The sequence below is a fragment of the Oreochromis aureus genome, linkage group 23 (genome assembly GCF_013358895.1).
Source record: "Oreochromis aureus strain Israel breed Guangdong linkage group 23, ZZ_aureus, whole genome shotgun sequence".
Classification (NCBI taxonomy): Eukaryota; Metazoa; Chordata; class Actinopteri; order Cichliformes; family Cichlidae; genus Oreochromis; species Oreochromis aureus.
The window spans coordinates 34917209-34934060 of record NC_052963.1 but is presented as its reverse complement, the minus strand read 5'-3'; the positions used below and the strand labels follow the sequence as shown (position 1 = coordinate 34934060).

The following is a 16852-nucleotide window of genomic DNA, read 5'->3' as shown; positions in this document are numbered from 1 at the left end:
GTCTAGATGCACTCGGTGCTCATTTCTCTCCCTCGCTTGCTCTCACCCCTCAGGGTCCTCCGGGGGGAGGCGGCCCACCAGGAACTCCCATCATGCCTAGCCCTGGAGGTGAGTTATACATTTCAGTTTCCCTTCTGGTTTCTGCTTTAATCTGGTGCTCACTGAAGGAGGGTTTGTCTAAGAAACATCAAACGTGTTCTCCGTCAGATACACATGTCTCTTTGGGAGACAGATCGGGCTCTAAATACGTGAAGAATTGAGCCTTTAGGAGGAGTTTTAAGTGTAAAACACTGAAAAATGGAAGAAAATATATATTGCACTGAATGTGCTTTTGTGTGGAACTCTCAAATGTGATGTTCATGAAAAATCCTTTGTCACACTTTTTTTTTTAACTTAAGGCATAGAGTGAAAAATACTTGAGTGGAAGTAGAGGCTTACAATCAACTGACTAATCCCTTTCAGGTCTGACCCATCAATAAGGTGTCTCTGTGAAGGATTGACTGCAAACAAAACGCCGCGGGCGGTCGTCCTGTAGATGTTCTGTTTCTGATGGCCCGTGAAAAGCTTCTTTTTGTGCTATATGCACACCGCTATTGTGATATGTTGCGGGGCAGCCCTTTGCAGTCCTGCTCGCACCTACACTGAGAAGGAAAACATATTCCACTGCAGTCACACACACACAAAAGTGCTCACCTCACTCTGGAATTAGCCCCCTTTCTCCAGTCACGACAACAAAAGCCGCATTCAGGAACGCTAATGGGCAAGATTTCTCTACCCCATGTGCCGTGCATGCGCTCTGCCCATCTCTGCTCCTCGTCTTTCAGCTCATCATTCATCTTTCTCGTGCTTTTCTCAGTTATCTGCTCACAAATTTCTACCTGCAATGTCAGATCAAGGTCACCTCACTCCTCTGAATCTTTTAAGAACAGACCGACTCGCACGCGAGGAGCGACACAGCGTGTACTGGTTGATGCCAAGTTGCCAGGGTGTCCGTATAACAACTGATCTCCTTGTTACAGGAATAAGATGGGTTTCTTTGACTGTGCATTGCAGAGAGCAGCGAGTGCATTGACTGGCAGAAAGAGGAACTGATGTTTTTTCTATTTCTTCTTCGGTGGTGGTCTTTGTCCTGTACTGTAGCAGAAACTATTACACCAATGGTAAACTTGGTGCTGCCTATGTCTCTTCAGTTTTCCCCATTCTTTACCTCAAGGACCAAAACTTCTTTAAATAATTTTTCATGGATTTTGCATATAAAAAGAGGCAGTTTACCTGTAAGTGCTTCCCAGCCTGGGAGGAGTGAAGCACAGTGAGCCTAAACATCCACCTGCTCTTCTGTTCGTAGATTCAACAAATTCAAGCGAAAACATCTACACAATGATGAACCCCATCGGCCCTGGTGGTAATAGACCTAATGTATGTATTGACGTTTGGCTCAGTTTTCATATATTTATTTATTTTCTTTTTTATAAACCACTCAGCTGTTGTGTTCCCCAAGCTGCAAAAATACTGAGAGACAGTACCTTATTTAGCTGTAGCCGTTTTGTCTTAAAACCCTCTGATGGTAATTTTTGATCTATTATATTGGACTATAGAAATAAAAATGACTGACGTGCCTGTTTTTTGTTTTAGTTCCCAATGGGACCAGGTCCTGATGGGCCCATGGGTGGAATGGGTGCTATGGATCAGCATCATATGAATGGATCACTAGGTGCGTACCTAAAGATGTGGTACAGTAAGCTATGAGCCCATACACTGAATCATATGACACTCAAAAGCTTTTACAAGGTGGACTCTGCCCTCTAATGGTAGATCGAGGAAGTGTCGTCTCAGTATTGAGCAAAGGGAAAATTGATTAGCGGGGCAGTGAGTTAGGCCAATTGATCCTGTTGATGTATGAGACATGATTGGTGAAGCCAGCTGAGTTAGTGCTCATCTGTATGTGTAACAAATAGCTTAATTAAAAGCCATTAGTTGTTTAAGTGCAAGCAATTTCTGCTAGCTCTGGATATCCTGCACTGACGCTGTTTATCTTTTTCCTTTTCTAATCACAGGCTCTGGTGACATGGATGGGTTGCCAAAGGTAGGTCTGTCCGTGCCTGCGTGTCTCTCTTTGTCCGTCTGTATGAGTTCTTTATTCTCATTGGTGCGTTTCGTCCACGTTTGTAGAATTCTCCCAACAATATGGCAGGCATGAACAATCCTCCCGGCACTCCGCGGGATGACGGCGAGATGGCAGGCAACTTTTTAAACCCATTCCAAAGTGAAAGTGTGAGTACCGTGTCGTACGACACAAAAAAAACCCCTCAAAGTGTTTGACACAGATTCCCGCCGGCATGAGACTCACTCACCCCCTCTACGTTAGATGATCGTAGCTGCCAGTTGTCCACGGCGACCTGGGGGATGGTTTTCTAAAGACAAATATAGATGGAGGTCTGAAGTGATCCATTTTAGAAAGCTGGCGAGTCCCTCGCTGTCTCAGACAGGACTCATTTACCACCAGACTGAAGTGAGATGTTTTTCAAATTAAAGACATGACAGTCACGTGAAGCTACTTTCGCTCCAGAACATCATTATGTTAACAGACTGAGAGCTTTGAAGATGTTTTACTATGAAAACTCAGGGTGGAGAGTGTAACAGCACAAAAATCTTCTGTCAGCGTGAAATCTCACCTCGGTGCAGACATGTGACTGAGCTGAGAGCTGTGATTTTTAAACATGGAGGGCCTCAGTGTTACTACAAGCTTAGACTTAGCTTAGACTGGACTTAGTTGGCTTATTTTTGTTAACGTTAAGAGACGGAACGATGAAAACCTTTCATTTCCTTATTGCTCAGTTCACATCTGTGTTCAGCGACACAGATGATCCATATCCTGCTGCTGGTGTTTGTTAGTTTTATTAGTTTTATTGTATTTTTACTGATCCGTGCATGTTAATCACAGTCTCCTGTGAACTTGTGAGTTAGCTGTCAGGAAACCTTGTAGTGCTGCCTTGCTTTACGATGATAAGAGCTAAATTAACACTGAGCTGAAGTGTTTTGCACACAAAAGTCTCCCCGGTTTGGAAATCTGCCCCCTGCACAGTCCTTCGTGTCACGCCCCGTGTTCCCAGCTTTGTCCGACTCCCTCGCAGAAACACAGCATGCACACACACAAGCATGGACAAAAACACACATCATACCTTCTCTGGTGCATGGAGCCATTGCTGTAGCGTGATTAATGTCAGACTGTACCGTCACTGTGATCTGAAATTCCCTCACATTTTCTCTCTGGGCTGGGCTTCGCTCTGCTTGCTGAGTTTACTGACATACAGAATAAACTAGAAAGAGCTTTGTGTGTACTGTTTGCTGCTGAAGGCTGGTGGACTTGACATGGCATTTAGTTTAAGTAGCTGAACTGCTTTTATATTAAACTGGATAGTGGAACAAGTTAAATATAGTATTGGCTTATCTTTTCTCCCTTGCTCTCTTTTTTTCTCTCTTTACAGTATTCACCCAACATGACGATGAGTGTGTGATTTTTTTTTTTTTTTTTTTTAATCTTTTATTTTATTTTACTTTTTCATCTCCCTTTATCTCAACCTCCCTTTCCCGTCCACCCTGATGCGTCTTGCATTACCCTCCTCCTCTTCCTCCTATTCGTGGATGGTGTGCTGTGCCACACAGCCCCTGGGGATTCCCCTGGAAAGCAGGATTCCCCTCAAGGCCCCCCATCCCACCAACACCTCCAAACTAGGTGTAAGAACATGAAAAGGCCTCCGAGCAGCAGGAAGGATCTCGTCTTCGCCCCATCGAGGGTCCGAGCGCCGCGAGACCCCGAACCTGCCCCAAGCCTGTCTTTCTCGAACCTGAAATCTGCCTTTGTGGGTGACGTCCAGGCCCAATCGAGACGCCCCTCCGCATTCAGCTCCGCCCCGCCGTCACCCTGTTCTCACATCAAGCTGATTAAAACTGACGAGGGCGCGCAGCAGTTCTCCGACCCGGGGCCAAGAGCCCTCATTTTAAAAGCTCTGCTCCTGTGACAGGATTGGTTAAAAAAGATGAACTGATGATGTCATTTTGGGGCGTGAACGGTTTTCATTCAGTGTTTGTATTTTTTGTTGTTGCTGATATTATTGTTCTAATTTTCATAATTGATATCGTTTGACTAATGTAGTTATGATTTCCTGTAAAGGGCACATTTTCTCTCAGCAGCAGCGTCGACGGTGACAGAATAAGCACACGCTCGTAAAATGCACAATGATTTTCTGTTTATGTGATTTGATTTGTTGTTTGTCTCGTTTCTGCTACCGTCAGCCTCGCGTCACAAAACTCCTTTAGTGTTTGCCTCCTAAATGTGTTCCTCAAACTTCACGGGAAGAGTATCTGGGTAACCGAGGTGGGTTTTCAGGTACAGTGTGTCTGTAGATGCACCTGACGATCACACGTCTAACTGTACTGTCTTAAAAAGTAACCCTTCTCCTAGCTTCCTGCTCTTTTGCTGGTAGAAAATGGCTCCTATGACACCCTGACGTGATTGTCAGGATTGTCAGGTGCCATTTTTAATTCAGAAATTTTGTGAATCCACTCGTCTCCTCTACGGATTGGGTCTTTTCTTTAAATGTAACATATTTAGCTTGTACTGTGTTTTCTTTTCTTTCTTTTTTTTAATTATTTGTTATTTACAAGTCGTCTGTGACTCCTGGAACGTGTTTCCTTACCCTTCATCCTCTTGCTTTGTTTGATTTCACTGCTTTTATGGACTCCAAGTGGCCCCTTTTTCCTCCCAGGATTCATTCTGGTCCATCCAGCGACTCCTTTTGGGCTGGAAGCAAATGTGGGAGACACTCGTTTGGGTTGAAATCACAAATCCTGCTGGGTCCACCTTCTTAACTGTGGGTTAAATACCTGCCTCTGTGGAGTTCCCATCAGAGAGTCCCATATGCGCGGGATAATGGACCCGGGTGAGCGGCAGTGGGAGCGCTGATGATGGGAGCAGAGTTGATTGTAAACCATCTAAAGAAGAGGATTACCTGCAATCAATAAGTTTCTATTTTTTTTTTTATTTCAATTGTATGGAATTGATTAAAAAAATAAAGCCCATAGAATCTGCACACAGACATGTCACAGTCACACAGTATGCTATTTAATTTGTTTCTGATGAACGCTCGCTGTCACCGGTTCAGAGGGTAAACTGTTTCTTTCAGTTGCTTCGCAGCTGTTTTCAAACCAACAATAACTGAGCAACCAGCGTTGCCTCTATGGGTGGTGGTGATGTACTTATCAATTTCCTGATATCAATGTGAACAGTTTGTACGCAGCGTTAAACAGGGACATCTCCAGGGTCTGGGCATCGGTGGCCTGGGAATCACTCAGTCCGGTGTTCCTCCTATGTGGTGACACACGCCTCCCCCACCCCTCCCCCCTCCTTCCACACCCCTCACCCTTTGATTTCCCTTTTTGTAAATACTGTATAATGCATTTTGATATCATTGACATGTTTTGATATGTCAGTCACTACCAATGAATACAGCTGAAAGTAAATTATAAATAGATCTGTCCATGTTTTTCATAGTGAAAGGATGCACTGACTATTTGGCTCATGTGGCTAAATTTCTAGAATACAGTAAATATGGCTAAATGTATAGAATACATTGACACACTTAATGCAGACCGTACGCTAAAGGCGTGCGTGGCGGGGAGGACGGGACAGAGAGGAGCAAAGAGCCGCGGCGTCCTCGCTCTGCCCTCCACTCCTCGTGTTTCGGTTTTGAAAAATCATGTGAATAGTTTTTCCAGAAAAACGACAAAAAAGGGCATCTTCTCACAAAAAAAAACATGTGACCTCATATTGCAGTTTTTAATATGAAGGATTTTTATCAATTTAAGAAACTTTTAAAAAGGAAAAAATACTTAAGGAAACCTCATTTTAAATTAAGAAGATCAAAATGTAATACTTATGGGGAAAACTGTGTCCTTTGCTATTCGCTCCTGTAATAGCGTTGTATAGTTTGAAGCTCTCTCACTGATCCTCTCTCAGTCCTCTGTGTATATCGATCGTCGGCCATCTCTGTACTTCTATTGTGATGTATAATACTGTACCATTAGGAAGATTTGCTGGTCGGGCGGGGGGGTTGTATTGAGACGGGGAGGGGTGGGGAATCGGGGTAAGGGCGTATAACGATTCTCCTGTACCGTTCACGGTCCTTTCTGATGACACGGCAGTATTCAATATGAAGCAGTCTGTCTCTTGGGTTTGCTTTGTATTTCATGGTAGGATAGTTCAGAATCTTGTCTTAGGGACTTAGGTGTCTTGTGTAGGTAATAAAGATGTTCTTTGTATGTTTCTTTATATTGTAAAGTTTCTTTAGACTGAAAGAAAAACAGATAATTTGCTTATCAAAAAAGAAACAATGCATCAATAATAAATGTCATTTGATTTTTCCTTGTTGTTTGACTCTCTCTCCCTCTTAGCGCTCATTTAACTCATCTTCCATATAGTCTCGGGCAATCGCTCTTGAGTCATCCCTCGTTTCTTCATATTTTGCTTCCAAAGAGCTGGGCTTATCATTGTTTTGCAAGTGCGCTTGGGCAATAGTCCTGCGGGCTTTCTGAAGAATTTTCTACGTTTTTCTTTTGACATTGTCTGCACAGATGATTCATTCAAGAGAATCCAGGCTGTGCTGAAGAATATAGGTGGTCACACCAGATACTTTAAAGCCTCTTCTGTACTGTATTTCCATCTGTTTTCTACATGTTTTAATAAGGTGCTGCAGTTATTTCCCATTAACCAAGCCCAAGAAGTGACTCAAGACTTTTGCTTGTTCGTGATGATGTTAATCAGTAAAAACATATTTCCACTGGAAACATATTTTTCCTGGAAAACTTTACATCAGCATTGTTTATTTGTGTTTGGATGAAACACATGCCTAGCCATTGTGAATATGTAAATCACAGTTTTAAAATCATTATTCAGAATAAATCAAAATATTAGAGAGCTGCACACAAAGTCTTCATGTGTAAATTCACCCCTTAAATCACTGATACAAACTGTTTTTTTTTTTAATTTAATACATTTTGAGCGTTCTTAGCTTTCAGTGTGCTCATCGGTGTTTTAAACTAGCAAAAATAAGTCATTTTATATCATTACAAATAACAGCTGCAGGCGTACATGGCTGCCTCTGAGGTAAATTATGAATAAGCATGAAACATCCAATAAACGTGCAGGGTCTCAAGGTTAACAGGAAGCAGCCTGCTTGGGGCTGTTAACAGATCGTGGCGAAGTCAGGTTGATATTGGCATGCAGCGACACATCCAGGTCTCACTGGCTTCATGTTCTCCGACAGCAACCTAACTTCAGCACTGCGAGCTAAAGGAGACTGCTCAGAACCAAAACACGGCTCTTCACAGACAATTTCGGGGTAAGCATCCGGTTATTTTGATACAGGCTTTTTATTATAAAATCCCTAACTCTGACTCACTCCACCGGGGATCGGTATAAGCAGTGATAAACACTCAGAGACAGTAAAAAAATTGCTAATTTAATGCTGACAACTAGCAGCTAGCTAGCTGTACATCCTCGGCTAACGTGTGCTGGCTAACGTGTGCTAGCAGCAGCCTGCCATCCGTGTGGGAACACATGACAGCAGGGCAACTTGTTAGAAACTTCTGGAAACGTCTGGTGGGCTTTCTTGCTGTAGAACAACAGTTAACAGGTAATGTTGAGGTGAAATCGCATCACGTCACGCCAAAATCGATTAATAATCCTGATCGATTCAGAGCGAAAGCAGGTTTTATTTCAGTGCTGTTAGCCTGTAACAAGCTCAGTGGTGCGTGACTGACAGCGGATCTTTAAACACTGTTTTGAGCTTTAATTTGAATTGGACTCCGTGTTTTGGAAGGGCACACGCATTAAGAGTTAAGCAAAGGATCATTTTTGACGTTGTCTCCCGTCTTTTTTTTTTTTTCTTTTTTTTTTTACCAGAGGGGTCTGCTAATGACTGACAGAGAGGAGATTATGGAGTCGGATAGCCACGATAATGCGCAATCAGCAAAGAAGAACAGCAAAACGTCGCTGCTGGACAGCGGAGAAGACTTCGAAGTTTTAGATGAGGAAGACATTGACGACGACGAGCCGCCTCCTCTGGAAGATGTCGGGGAAGGGAAGGTGCAACCCACAAATCCAGAAAATACAAACCCCGACCCTACAGGTCAAGTCGATGAATGGCTGGATGTTTTGGGTATGTAGGACCCATGATGTGCTCCACAGCAGTGTAGGCTGTGCTGCACTTTGCTTGATTAGTGATGGGCATTGAGCCTGATATGGACAGTGGTCAGTGTTGTACATGTGACTGTGTCTGATTCCAGGTAACGGGCAGTTGAAGAAAAAAGTCCTGAAGGAAGGCGAAGGGCGAGACAGTCGACCACAGAAAGGACAGAATGTGAAAATCCGTCTTAAAACGAGCCTGGTGGACGGGACTGTCGTAGAGGAGAAGCCTGATCTTGCTTTCACTTTGGGAGATGGTGATGTAATCCAGGTAAAGACCTGTTAGATTAGTTTATTAATGCTCTTTGCGGAAGTTTGTGTGCAGAGTTTGCACACTTCATGTGTGATTCCTTAATTTTCTGAAGAGAGCTTTTCTTCTTTTCAGGCACTGGATCTGACAGTCCAGCTCATGGCGATGGGAGAGGAGGCACTCATCCAGACTGATGCCAAATATGCATATGGTGCCAGAGGAAGGTAAGGAAGTGTTTGAGGCTGTTTTTGCATGTTGTTATTTTTTGTATTCAAGTTTAATAATGGCCCTCTCACAATGCTAATTCATTTAAAAGTGGGTTTCAGTTCTCTGTCTTGTCCACTTACCTAATGAAGCTTTAGTGACTTTCTGATCACACTTTGGAGAGCACAGGTCTTGGCTTGTGCCACTGTTTCTCACAGTAGTTTCTAGAGTTAAGTGTGGGTTATCGTGGCCGATAAGGCTGTATCGGCACATAGCTAATATTAGCCGATCTGTTGGCGTGGTTCTAGTTAGAGGTTACAAAATGGTTTATCATGAGCTTTATCTTAACCAATTAAAACAGAAGAATCCTTCTACAGTGATGCATAACAATAATAATCTCATGTTGGTTTAATATTATAACAGGAACAGGGAAAACCCAACAATCAAACAACAAAAATCAAAAAGTAATTACCCCCTAAACCTGATAACTGGCTGTTCCTCCACCAGGCATTTGTGATGCCTTCAGTGAGTCTTTCACATCACTGTGGAGGAACTTTAGCCCACTCTTCTCTGCAGAAATGCTTTAATTCAGACACTGGAGGGTTTTCCAGCATGAACGCCTGTTTAAGATCACGTTGAAGCAGCTCAGTCCAGACTTTGACTCGGACACTCCAAAACATTCATTTAGTCTTTCTGAGCCAATCAGAGGTGGACTTGCTGCTGTGTTTGGATCATTGCTCTGCTCCCTGATTTCGCTTGAGCTTTAGGACATGAAGTGATTTGCGGACATCCTCCTTCCGGTATGGAGCAGAATTCATTGTTCCCTCAGTTACAGCAAGTCATCCTGGAGCAGCAGAGCCGCCCAGACCATCACACTACCAGCAGTGTGTCCACCTGCTGCTGGGATGTTCTCTTTAGGAAACGCTGTTAGTCTGATGCAGATGTAACAGGACTCAAACCTTCCAGAAAGTTCATCTTCTGTCTCATCAGTCAGAAGATTTTCCCAGGAGTCTCTGGGATCATCCTGCTGTTTGTTGGCAGATGTGAGATAAGTCTTTGTGATCTTCTTGGTCAGCAGTGGTGTTCTCCTTAGGCTCTCCCACTGAGGCCATTTTTGCCCAGTCTCTTTCTTATGATTGAGTCATGACCTCTGACCTTAACAAAGCCAGACGAGGCCTGCAGGTCATCAGATATTGTTCTGGCTCTTCTGTGACCTCCTGGGTGAATTTTGGTGGGCCGGTCACTCCTGTGAAGGTTCAGCACTGTTCCCAGTTTCTCCATGTGCAGATAATGGATCTCACTGTGGTTCACTGGAGTCCCAGAGCCTCAGAAATGTCTCTGTAATCTTTTCCAGACTGATGGATGTCAGTGATTTTGTTTCTCAGCTGTTTCTTTAGATCTTTTAGCCTGCGTCACTTTGTCAGACAGCTTCTATTTAAGTGATTCAACAGGACTGACAGCGATCAGGCCACAGTTCATTTATCATTTAACAAGGGGAACGGTTACTTTTTTACACAGGGCAGGTAGGTTTAGATAGATTTTTTTCCCTTAATAAATGATGACTTAATTTATTATTTGATTCTTTGTTGAATATGAAAATTAGTTTAATCTGAAACATGGAAGAGTGACAGATATGCAAATAATAATATATTGGGAAGGGGGAAATACTCTTTTCATGGCACTGCACACCCCGTCATTCCCCACAGAGCTGCCGAGTCACACTGGTTTGTGCGGCTCTCATCTTTCTGATTTTTGTTTATATCGCCCATCTCGAGAGAGAGACAGAGAGGCGCTGTTGCCTGCCCAGTAGCTGGTGCCATCTCAAAGAAACGCTTTGATGCTGCGCATTCATTAAACCTGAGAGTATTTTTAGACTCGCGAACGCAGCAGTGTTTAATCGTCTGACTATGGATGTATCTAATTACTGTTTGTAAACTTTAATGTAATGTTTTCAATCGCTGCAGAATACTTTTATATAAGAAAACGTAGTAATATCACAATGTAAAAAGTACTTTTACTTGAATGAAAATGCTCTTCCACACTTGTGTGTGTTAATAAAAGAGAGAGAGAGCGAGTGAGAAGAGTGATGCTGTACCCGTCACTGCTGGTCTTCAGTTCATAAAGAAGTCCATGTTTTTATTTCAGAAGATTTCTAGGTTGTTTTTTTTGTTTTGTTTTTTTCATTTGATTATGTGCATATTCGATGCAGTCCTACATTGTGACCATGATGAAGTTCCTAACTTTCATATGAGCTGAAAATTGAAGGAAAGCCGTAGTGCTCCTCTGCACTGCAGGTTTTTTCTCTTTTCATTATGTAGAAAAGTGCAGTAGTTTCTTTCCTCGGACCAAACTACCCTTCATTCAGCAGTTTTAATATTGCTGCCAGAGGCTGCTGTTCTGTGGAGATTTTTTATTTTTTAAGCATCTTTTTAGAAATGTAAGTGATCCATCATCAGGACGCCTAAAGAAATTCATCTCCAAACGCTGAAGCAAACCTGGACGGCTCTGTGCACAGGTTAAGCTAATCTCTAATGCAGATTTTAAAAAACCACATACAAGCACTACATTTTAAAAAGCTAAACCTACTTTTTACTGTACGAAAAATGGTTTTCCGTTCTCTGCGGGGACACGTGACAGGTCCTGTTTTCTGTGTAATCCAGTGATTGTTGTCTCTTACTCTCTTAAACTCTGCCTCTGATTGTTTGTCTTTCCCTTTCTAGTCTTGAACCTGCAGTTCCTGCAAATGCTGAGCTGTCCCTAGAAGTGAAACTGCTGGAAGCTACAGATGCTCCAGACCTGGAGCTGCTGCCCCCTGCAGAGAAGATTGCCCTGGCCAGCCAAAAGAGAGAGCGGGGCAATGCCCATTATCAGCGCGGAGACTACGCCTTTGCTGTCAATTCGTATAGCATTGCCCTGCAGATAACGGAGTCTAGTTCTAAAGGTGAGCTCTGCCGATGCTCACGTTGACGATGCATTCCTGTAAATTTATATTTGGCCGTTGTAGTGAAAAGACATCATTGGCTTAACCAATGTTCCTCTAATGTAATGACGCACCATTTCAATAATAACTTGTACTGTTCTTTTTTCTTTCTTTTTTTTAAACTTCTTCTTCTTTTGTTCCTGCTGTAGTTGACATCACCCCCGAGGAGGAAGAGGGGCTCTTGGATGTGAAAGTGAAGTGTCTAAACAACATGGCTGCTTCTCAGCTGAAACTGGACCACTATGATGCAGCGCTGAAGTCCTGCGTGTCAGCACTCCAACACCAGCCAGACAACATAAAGGCACTTTTCCGCATGGGCAAGGTGCACGTAGCTCTCGTGCTTTCAGTTTCCTTCTGTCAGTAAACTGGTTGGTTCTCTTATTTACGGGTACCTGTCTTTGCTTTAGGTACTGGCCTTGCAAGGTGAATACACAGAAGCCATCCAGACTCTAAGGAAGGCACTTAAACTGGAACCAAGCAACAAGGTATTTTTGGCCATCCATCCATTCTCTTTCTCTTACCTTTATCAGGGTCCTGCAGGCAGTTGGGTGGGCGCTATCCCAGCTACATGAGGGGAAAGAGGTGGGGTAGACGGGTCGCCAGTCTGTCACAGGCCTAACATGCAGAGAGACGAGCGTTCACACCCACATTTACATCTATGGGCAGTTCAGCATCACCAGTTACTTTAGACTGTGGGAGGAAGCTGGAGTACCCGGAGAGAACCCAAATGCAAACTCCACACAGAAAGACCACAAGCTCCAACTCGGGCAACTGTGCTAATCACCGCTGCCCCTACTTTTGGACTCATGTGATTAAATGTTGGCTACATCTTGTGGTGTTGAGAAATAACAGTGTGTTCCTATGGCCAGCAGATGGGGCTATAGGGTAAACTATCTCTGTATTTGTAGAGCCAATTGATCAATTTAAGGAGTCTGTCTCCAGATTGTTGCTGTGAATAGGTTCTACTCAAGCCACATCCAGTACATAAACACTGTTTCTGTTCTGCTTATACAACCGGGTATACGTGGTTCTTTGGCTACGCGAGGCCGTTTGACGAAACTCGTCTAAACGTGTGGGCTTCTTGGATCAGCTGTAAGCTGCAGCAGCTTGGTGCTCGTGCCCAGAACTCCCCACTTCAGTCCTACACAAATCTGTCAAACAGCACATGGCCTGCATACCTCTTTTCAGCCAACACACACAGTGCAAGTATAATGGAGTGTTTCTGTGGCTCGGGTGAATTGCTAAGTTAATGGGCCTGTGAGAGTAGTTGGGGAAATGCAGCTAAATGTCTGATATCTGCAAATCTGAAACAAGTGCAGAGGTGTAGTAAACGGAATAAACCAGAGGTATTAAAATGAAACGTACCAAAGCTACATTTAAAAACAAAGTAGATTAAGAAACTGAATTAAACCAGGGAGGGGGGGAATCAGATTTCGTAAAAGTCATCATTGTGTGTCACCACGTTTCTAATTTAGTGCTAGATTTCCCTTTTTAATGCTAAAATGTGCCATTAAAAACTGAAAAGATTCCTTAAATAACCCCGTGTTCTAACAGCAAGAAGCATCGACAATACCGCGGCGCTCTCGTTATAATAAATGAGGCGGTCTTGGACAGGCGCAGGCGTATGAAGTGACAGGATGACGCACTGTCGTCCTCTTCTCTAATAGACACACTGTCTGCTTTTTTTTACACTGGTGTCAGCCGTTCACACCCCCATCTCAAACTCGGATGCGTGAGAGATGATTTTCCTGTCTATTTACTTTTTTGAAGTGACATGCGGATATGACGGGTCCAATTTAGACGGCCTTCGAACGTCTCAGCACAACGTTTGGACACACGTGCTGCTAGAACAGGATGTTTAGTTTACCCTTATCATTTCTCTCAGGGACAAGTTGGTCGTCTGTCATTTTTGTGTCTTTGGTGAGCGGTTGATAGTACCATTGCGGCGTCTTGGGTGGAAACTGACAAATCCTCCGTGTTGAAACATTTCCACAGACAGAATACACGGTTAAGTGAACATTACTGTAAACTCAATCTTTAATCAGGTTGTTTTACTAAGCAGAAAAAGTTTTTGTGTCTGAAAACGCTAGTTTGCTTAGTCACCAGCAAGTGACTCATGTAGCAGACCATCCTGGAACAATAACTAGAACCATATCCTGGAATAATTGCCACCATGTGGGCAAAATGATTTCTTGGAAGACAAAAACATGCATACACAAATCAAATTTCATTTTTCACCAGGATTCGATTATGTTAAGTGTTTCATCAGTACTGAAAAATATTGGTCGTATTCCTCTTGCAAAGCTGTGTGATGCTGTGTTTTCTGCTTATCATCGTTCTGACGTACGTGGGACGCAGAAATCGGCACTCCGGCTGCGTGTCCTGCACGTCAGCAGGTGTGCTAGACTGAAGAGCTGCTTCGAGTCGTCTAATTGTCTCGCCTGTTGTGTGCAGACGATCCACGCTGAGCTCTCCAAGCTGGTGAAGAAGCACTCGGAGCAGCGGGGAGCAGAGCAGGCCATGTATAAGAAGATGCTCGGTAACCCGTCTGATAACAGCAGCACGCAGAAACCACGCGCCAAGTCTTCATGGGTGAGACTGTCGCTAAAACCACGAGTTAAACCTGTGGTTCCCAGACTTTTATCAGTATTACCAATAAAACAGGATGTGGAGTTTGGCTTGTTTGAGCTTTTCAGTGAGTCAACAAATTATTCGACTTGCTTAACATGCACTCTACTTCTGTTTCCCCAGGGTCTCAGCTGGAAGTGGCTTTTTGGCGCCACTGCAGTAGCCATCGGCGGCGTAGCCTTATCTGTTGTCATAGCTGCTAGAAATTGATGCGAACCTGTAGCGACGGCCTGACCAGTCCCACGCAGCGGGCCAGCCGAAACACAAAAGCACATCTGGCAGTGCCTTCTGACCTTGGGTCAAAGGAGGTGGAAATGTCAGTCGGTCAGTTGCCTCTTCGCTGTCACTCTCTCCTCTCTGCTATGTTTGAGAACTTTGTGACAAATTCGACGTCATCGGTAATGATGTAATATGGGAGATGTAATTCCAACCTTGTAAATGTGTAGATTTATTAATATCTGTCGTTTTGAATCTTTTCTTTTGCTGCCATCATCTTTTCCAGTCTGGTAGTTCAAAGCGATTATCGGCGAAAAGTGTAAAAATAGATTTAAGAAAAAAGAAATCAGCTGCTGTGAAATGTTACCATTTGTTGCTGTAGTTCAGTGTCAGATTGTGCATTTGAAGTAATATTTATTATGCAAGACACACAATTTCACTTTCTAATGGCGCACACGCACGTTTCAAATGATGCTCTACATTGTGCACTACCTCTGTGACCCTTTGTACTGATTCTACACACATACACACTATTATTGAAACACCTGTAGAGCAGTACTGCAGTCTTTGGATATGTTTAAGTTGATGGGTGTACGCTGAAGTTTGTGGGGGTGCTGAGAGATGTTCTTAAAATTGTGCCCACGTCATTGGCAACTACGAAGAAGCCTGCGAGTGAGAAACGCCTCACGAAGAGTCGCAGGTAACGCAGACACCTCTCTGACAGTGGGGAAGGCAACAATCAAAGGCAGCATACCGTATTTAGCACATGACTGCTGGATTACATTTTAAAACCAGGAGATTTATTCATGCTCAGTCATGTGTACCATCATTCAACCGCCAGAAAAAGAGAAATATATATATATTTTCCCCTAATTGAGATGCAGTTTTTCCCTTTAAAGTGACAGCAGAGTATGGTACAGGTAGTTTCTCAGCTGATGGGTGAAAGTGGAATTTATTTTTCATTTTCAGTAAATTATACCTCAGTATCACAATTAAGACCAAATGTTGAAGGATGATTCTCTGAAGGCCATGTTGAGTGCGTGCGTGGGTTTGTTTTTTTTCCTCCTTTGTAATTTTTTTTGTGTAGTTTGCCTTAAATTAAGTTCCATTTGGTGTTAATTTATTTCACTGCTTTCCTACCTAGAGTAAATGCGACTCCAGTAAATCTGTGCTTTCATCAGAGTAGCTGGTAGTCGCATCAACTCGTAACACTTTCTGATTAAACTAATTATGCCGTTCCATGCATTTGTTAATTTTGTATTGATCCCAATAAAACATGTCGGTCATGAGACTACGGTTTCTTTTGTGTGTCACTTTCTGCCATTGTGTTTCACAGATATCGACAGTTGCACTGATTCATAAAAGGACCGCATGTCTTTTAATAGAGAACGTGGAGAACATGCTCCAGATCATCTGCCCGTTTTCTTCTGCTTTTCTAATTCAGAGTCGTAGTTGGGCAGCTCCATTCTGGGGTTCCCCACAGCATCGCCTCCTATCCAAGCATCCTCCTCTGTCACACCAGCCTTCTGCATGTTCTCCTTCTCTACATCCATGATCCTCCTCTGGGCTGATCTTTTCCTCCTGCCTGGCAGCTCTCCCTCCACTCTCCCTCCTCTGCACATGTGCAAACTACCTCATCTCTCTGAGCTGTCCCTATGTTGGACTCATTTCCTGTACTTTTTTCATCACAGCAGCTCTCACTACCAGCTTATAAACCAAAATCACCCTGCTTGCACTCACTTCTATACCTCTCTTGTGCTCATCCGCCTCCTTTCCAATGCTCATTGCGGCTTCACTGTTCCACCTGTCACCCTCCCATTCACACACAGGTATTCTCTCTTGTTCCTGACTTTTATTCCGCTTCTCTCCGGTGCATACCTCCACCTGGTCCTTGTACATGTCCTGTACCTCTCTCACATACAGTCACTCCTGACTTCCCCATGCAGGATCACACTGCTTGAGGACGCTCATCTGCTTTCTAAGACACGGTGAAGCTCCTTCTCCATCAACACATCTGGAGTGCTCCTTCTCAGCATGAAGCCAAAACATCACAGAGACAGTTAAATGAATTAAATCAGAGATAGAGTCACTGTCCATGTTTTATTGGTTTACAAGCGGACATCATCGGGTGTTGTGACTATACCCAAACCATCATGGTGTGTGTATGTTCTTGCCTTCAGACATTGACGTTTCGCTGACGTAATCTGATGACCTATCGTTTCCCTCTACCTACGCGTTTCTGCTGGGCAGCGCTGTTTCATATAAATAGTGTATATTTTTTTCAGTCGTTAAGAAAATGACATATAATTACAGAATATTCAGAAAAAAATCA

At 43.4% G+C, this 16852-nt stretch overlaps 2 protein-coding genes across 4 annotated transcripts in view; both read left to right on the top strand.

The window, feature by feature from the left end:
- ssbp4 (single stranded DNA binding protein 4) overlaps positions 1 to 6421 on the top strand; it is an 84178-nt gene extending 77757 nt beyond the window's left edge. Inside the window, exons 12-17 of one of the 2 annotated variants that reach the window (XM_039607326.1) lie at positions 54 to 108; positions 1346 to 1416; positions 1633 to 1711; positions 2055 to 2083; positions 2170 to 2271; positions 3664 to 6421. In XM_039607326.1, the coding sequence (XP_039463260.1) occupies positions 54 to 108; positions 1346 to 1416; positions 1633 to 1711; positions 2055 to 2083; positions 2170 to 2271; positions 3664 to 3747 (420 nt within the window). In that variant the 3' untranslated portion in view covers positions 3748 to 6421. Of the gene's footprint in view, positions 1 to 53; positions 109 to 1345; positions 1417 to 1632; positions 1712 to 2054; positions 2084 to 2169; positions 2272 to 3485 lie in introns of both variants that reach the window. The other variant, XM_031726770.2, reaches the window with a different exon arrangement.
- Positions 6422 to 7217: 796 nt separating this feature from the next.
- fkbp8 (FKBP prolyl isomerase 8) lies at positions 7218 to 15811 on the top strand. Of its 2 annotated transcripts, none has more exons than XM_031726782.2 (9): positions 7218 to 7397; positions 7961 to 8216; positions 8344 to 8513; positions 8628 to 8716; positions 11417 to 11637; positions 11826 to 11998; positions 12084 to 12161; positions 14131 to 14268; positions 14428 to 15811. In XM_031726782.2, the coding sequence occupies exons 2-9, from the start codon at positions 7973 to 7975 to the stop codon at positions 14512 to 14514; spliced, it is 1200 nt and encodes a 399-aa protein (XP_031582642.1). In that variant the 5' UTR covers positions 7218 to 7397; positions 7961 to 7972; the 3' UTR covers positions 14515 to 15811. The 2 variants fall into 2 exon arrangements, with proteins under 2 accessions (XP_031582642.1, XP_031582643.1); XM_031726783.2 differs by lacking the exon at positions 7218 to 7397 and adding an exon at positions 7496 to 7691.
- The last annotated feature ends 1041 nt before the right edge of the window (positions 15812 to 16852 follow it).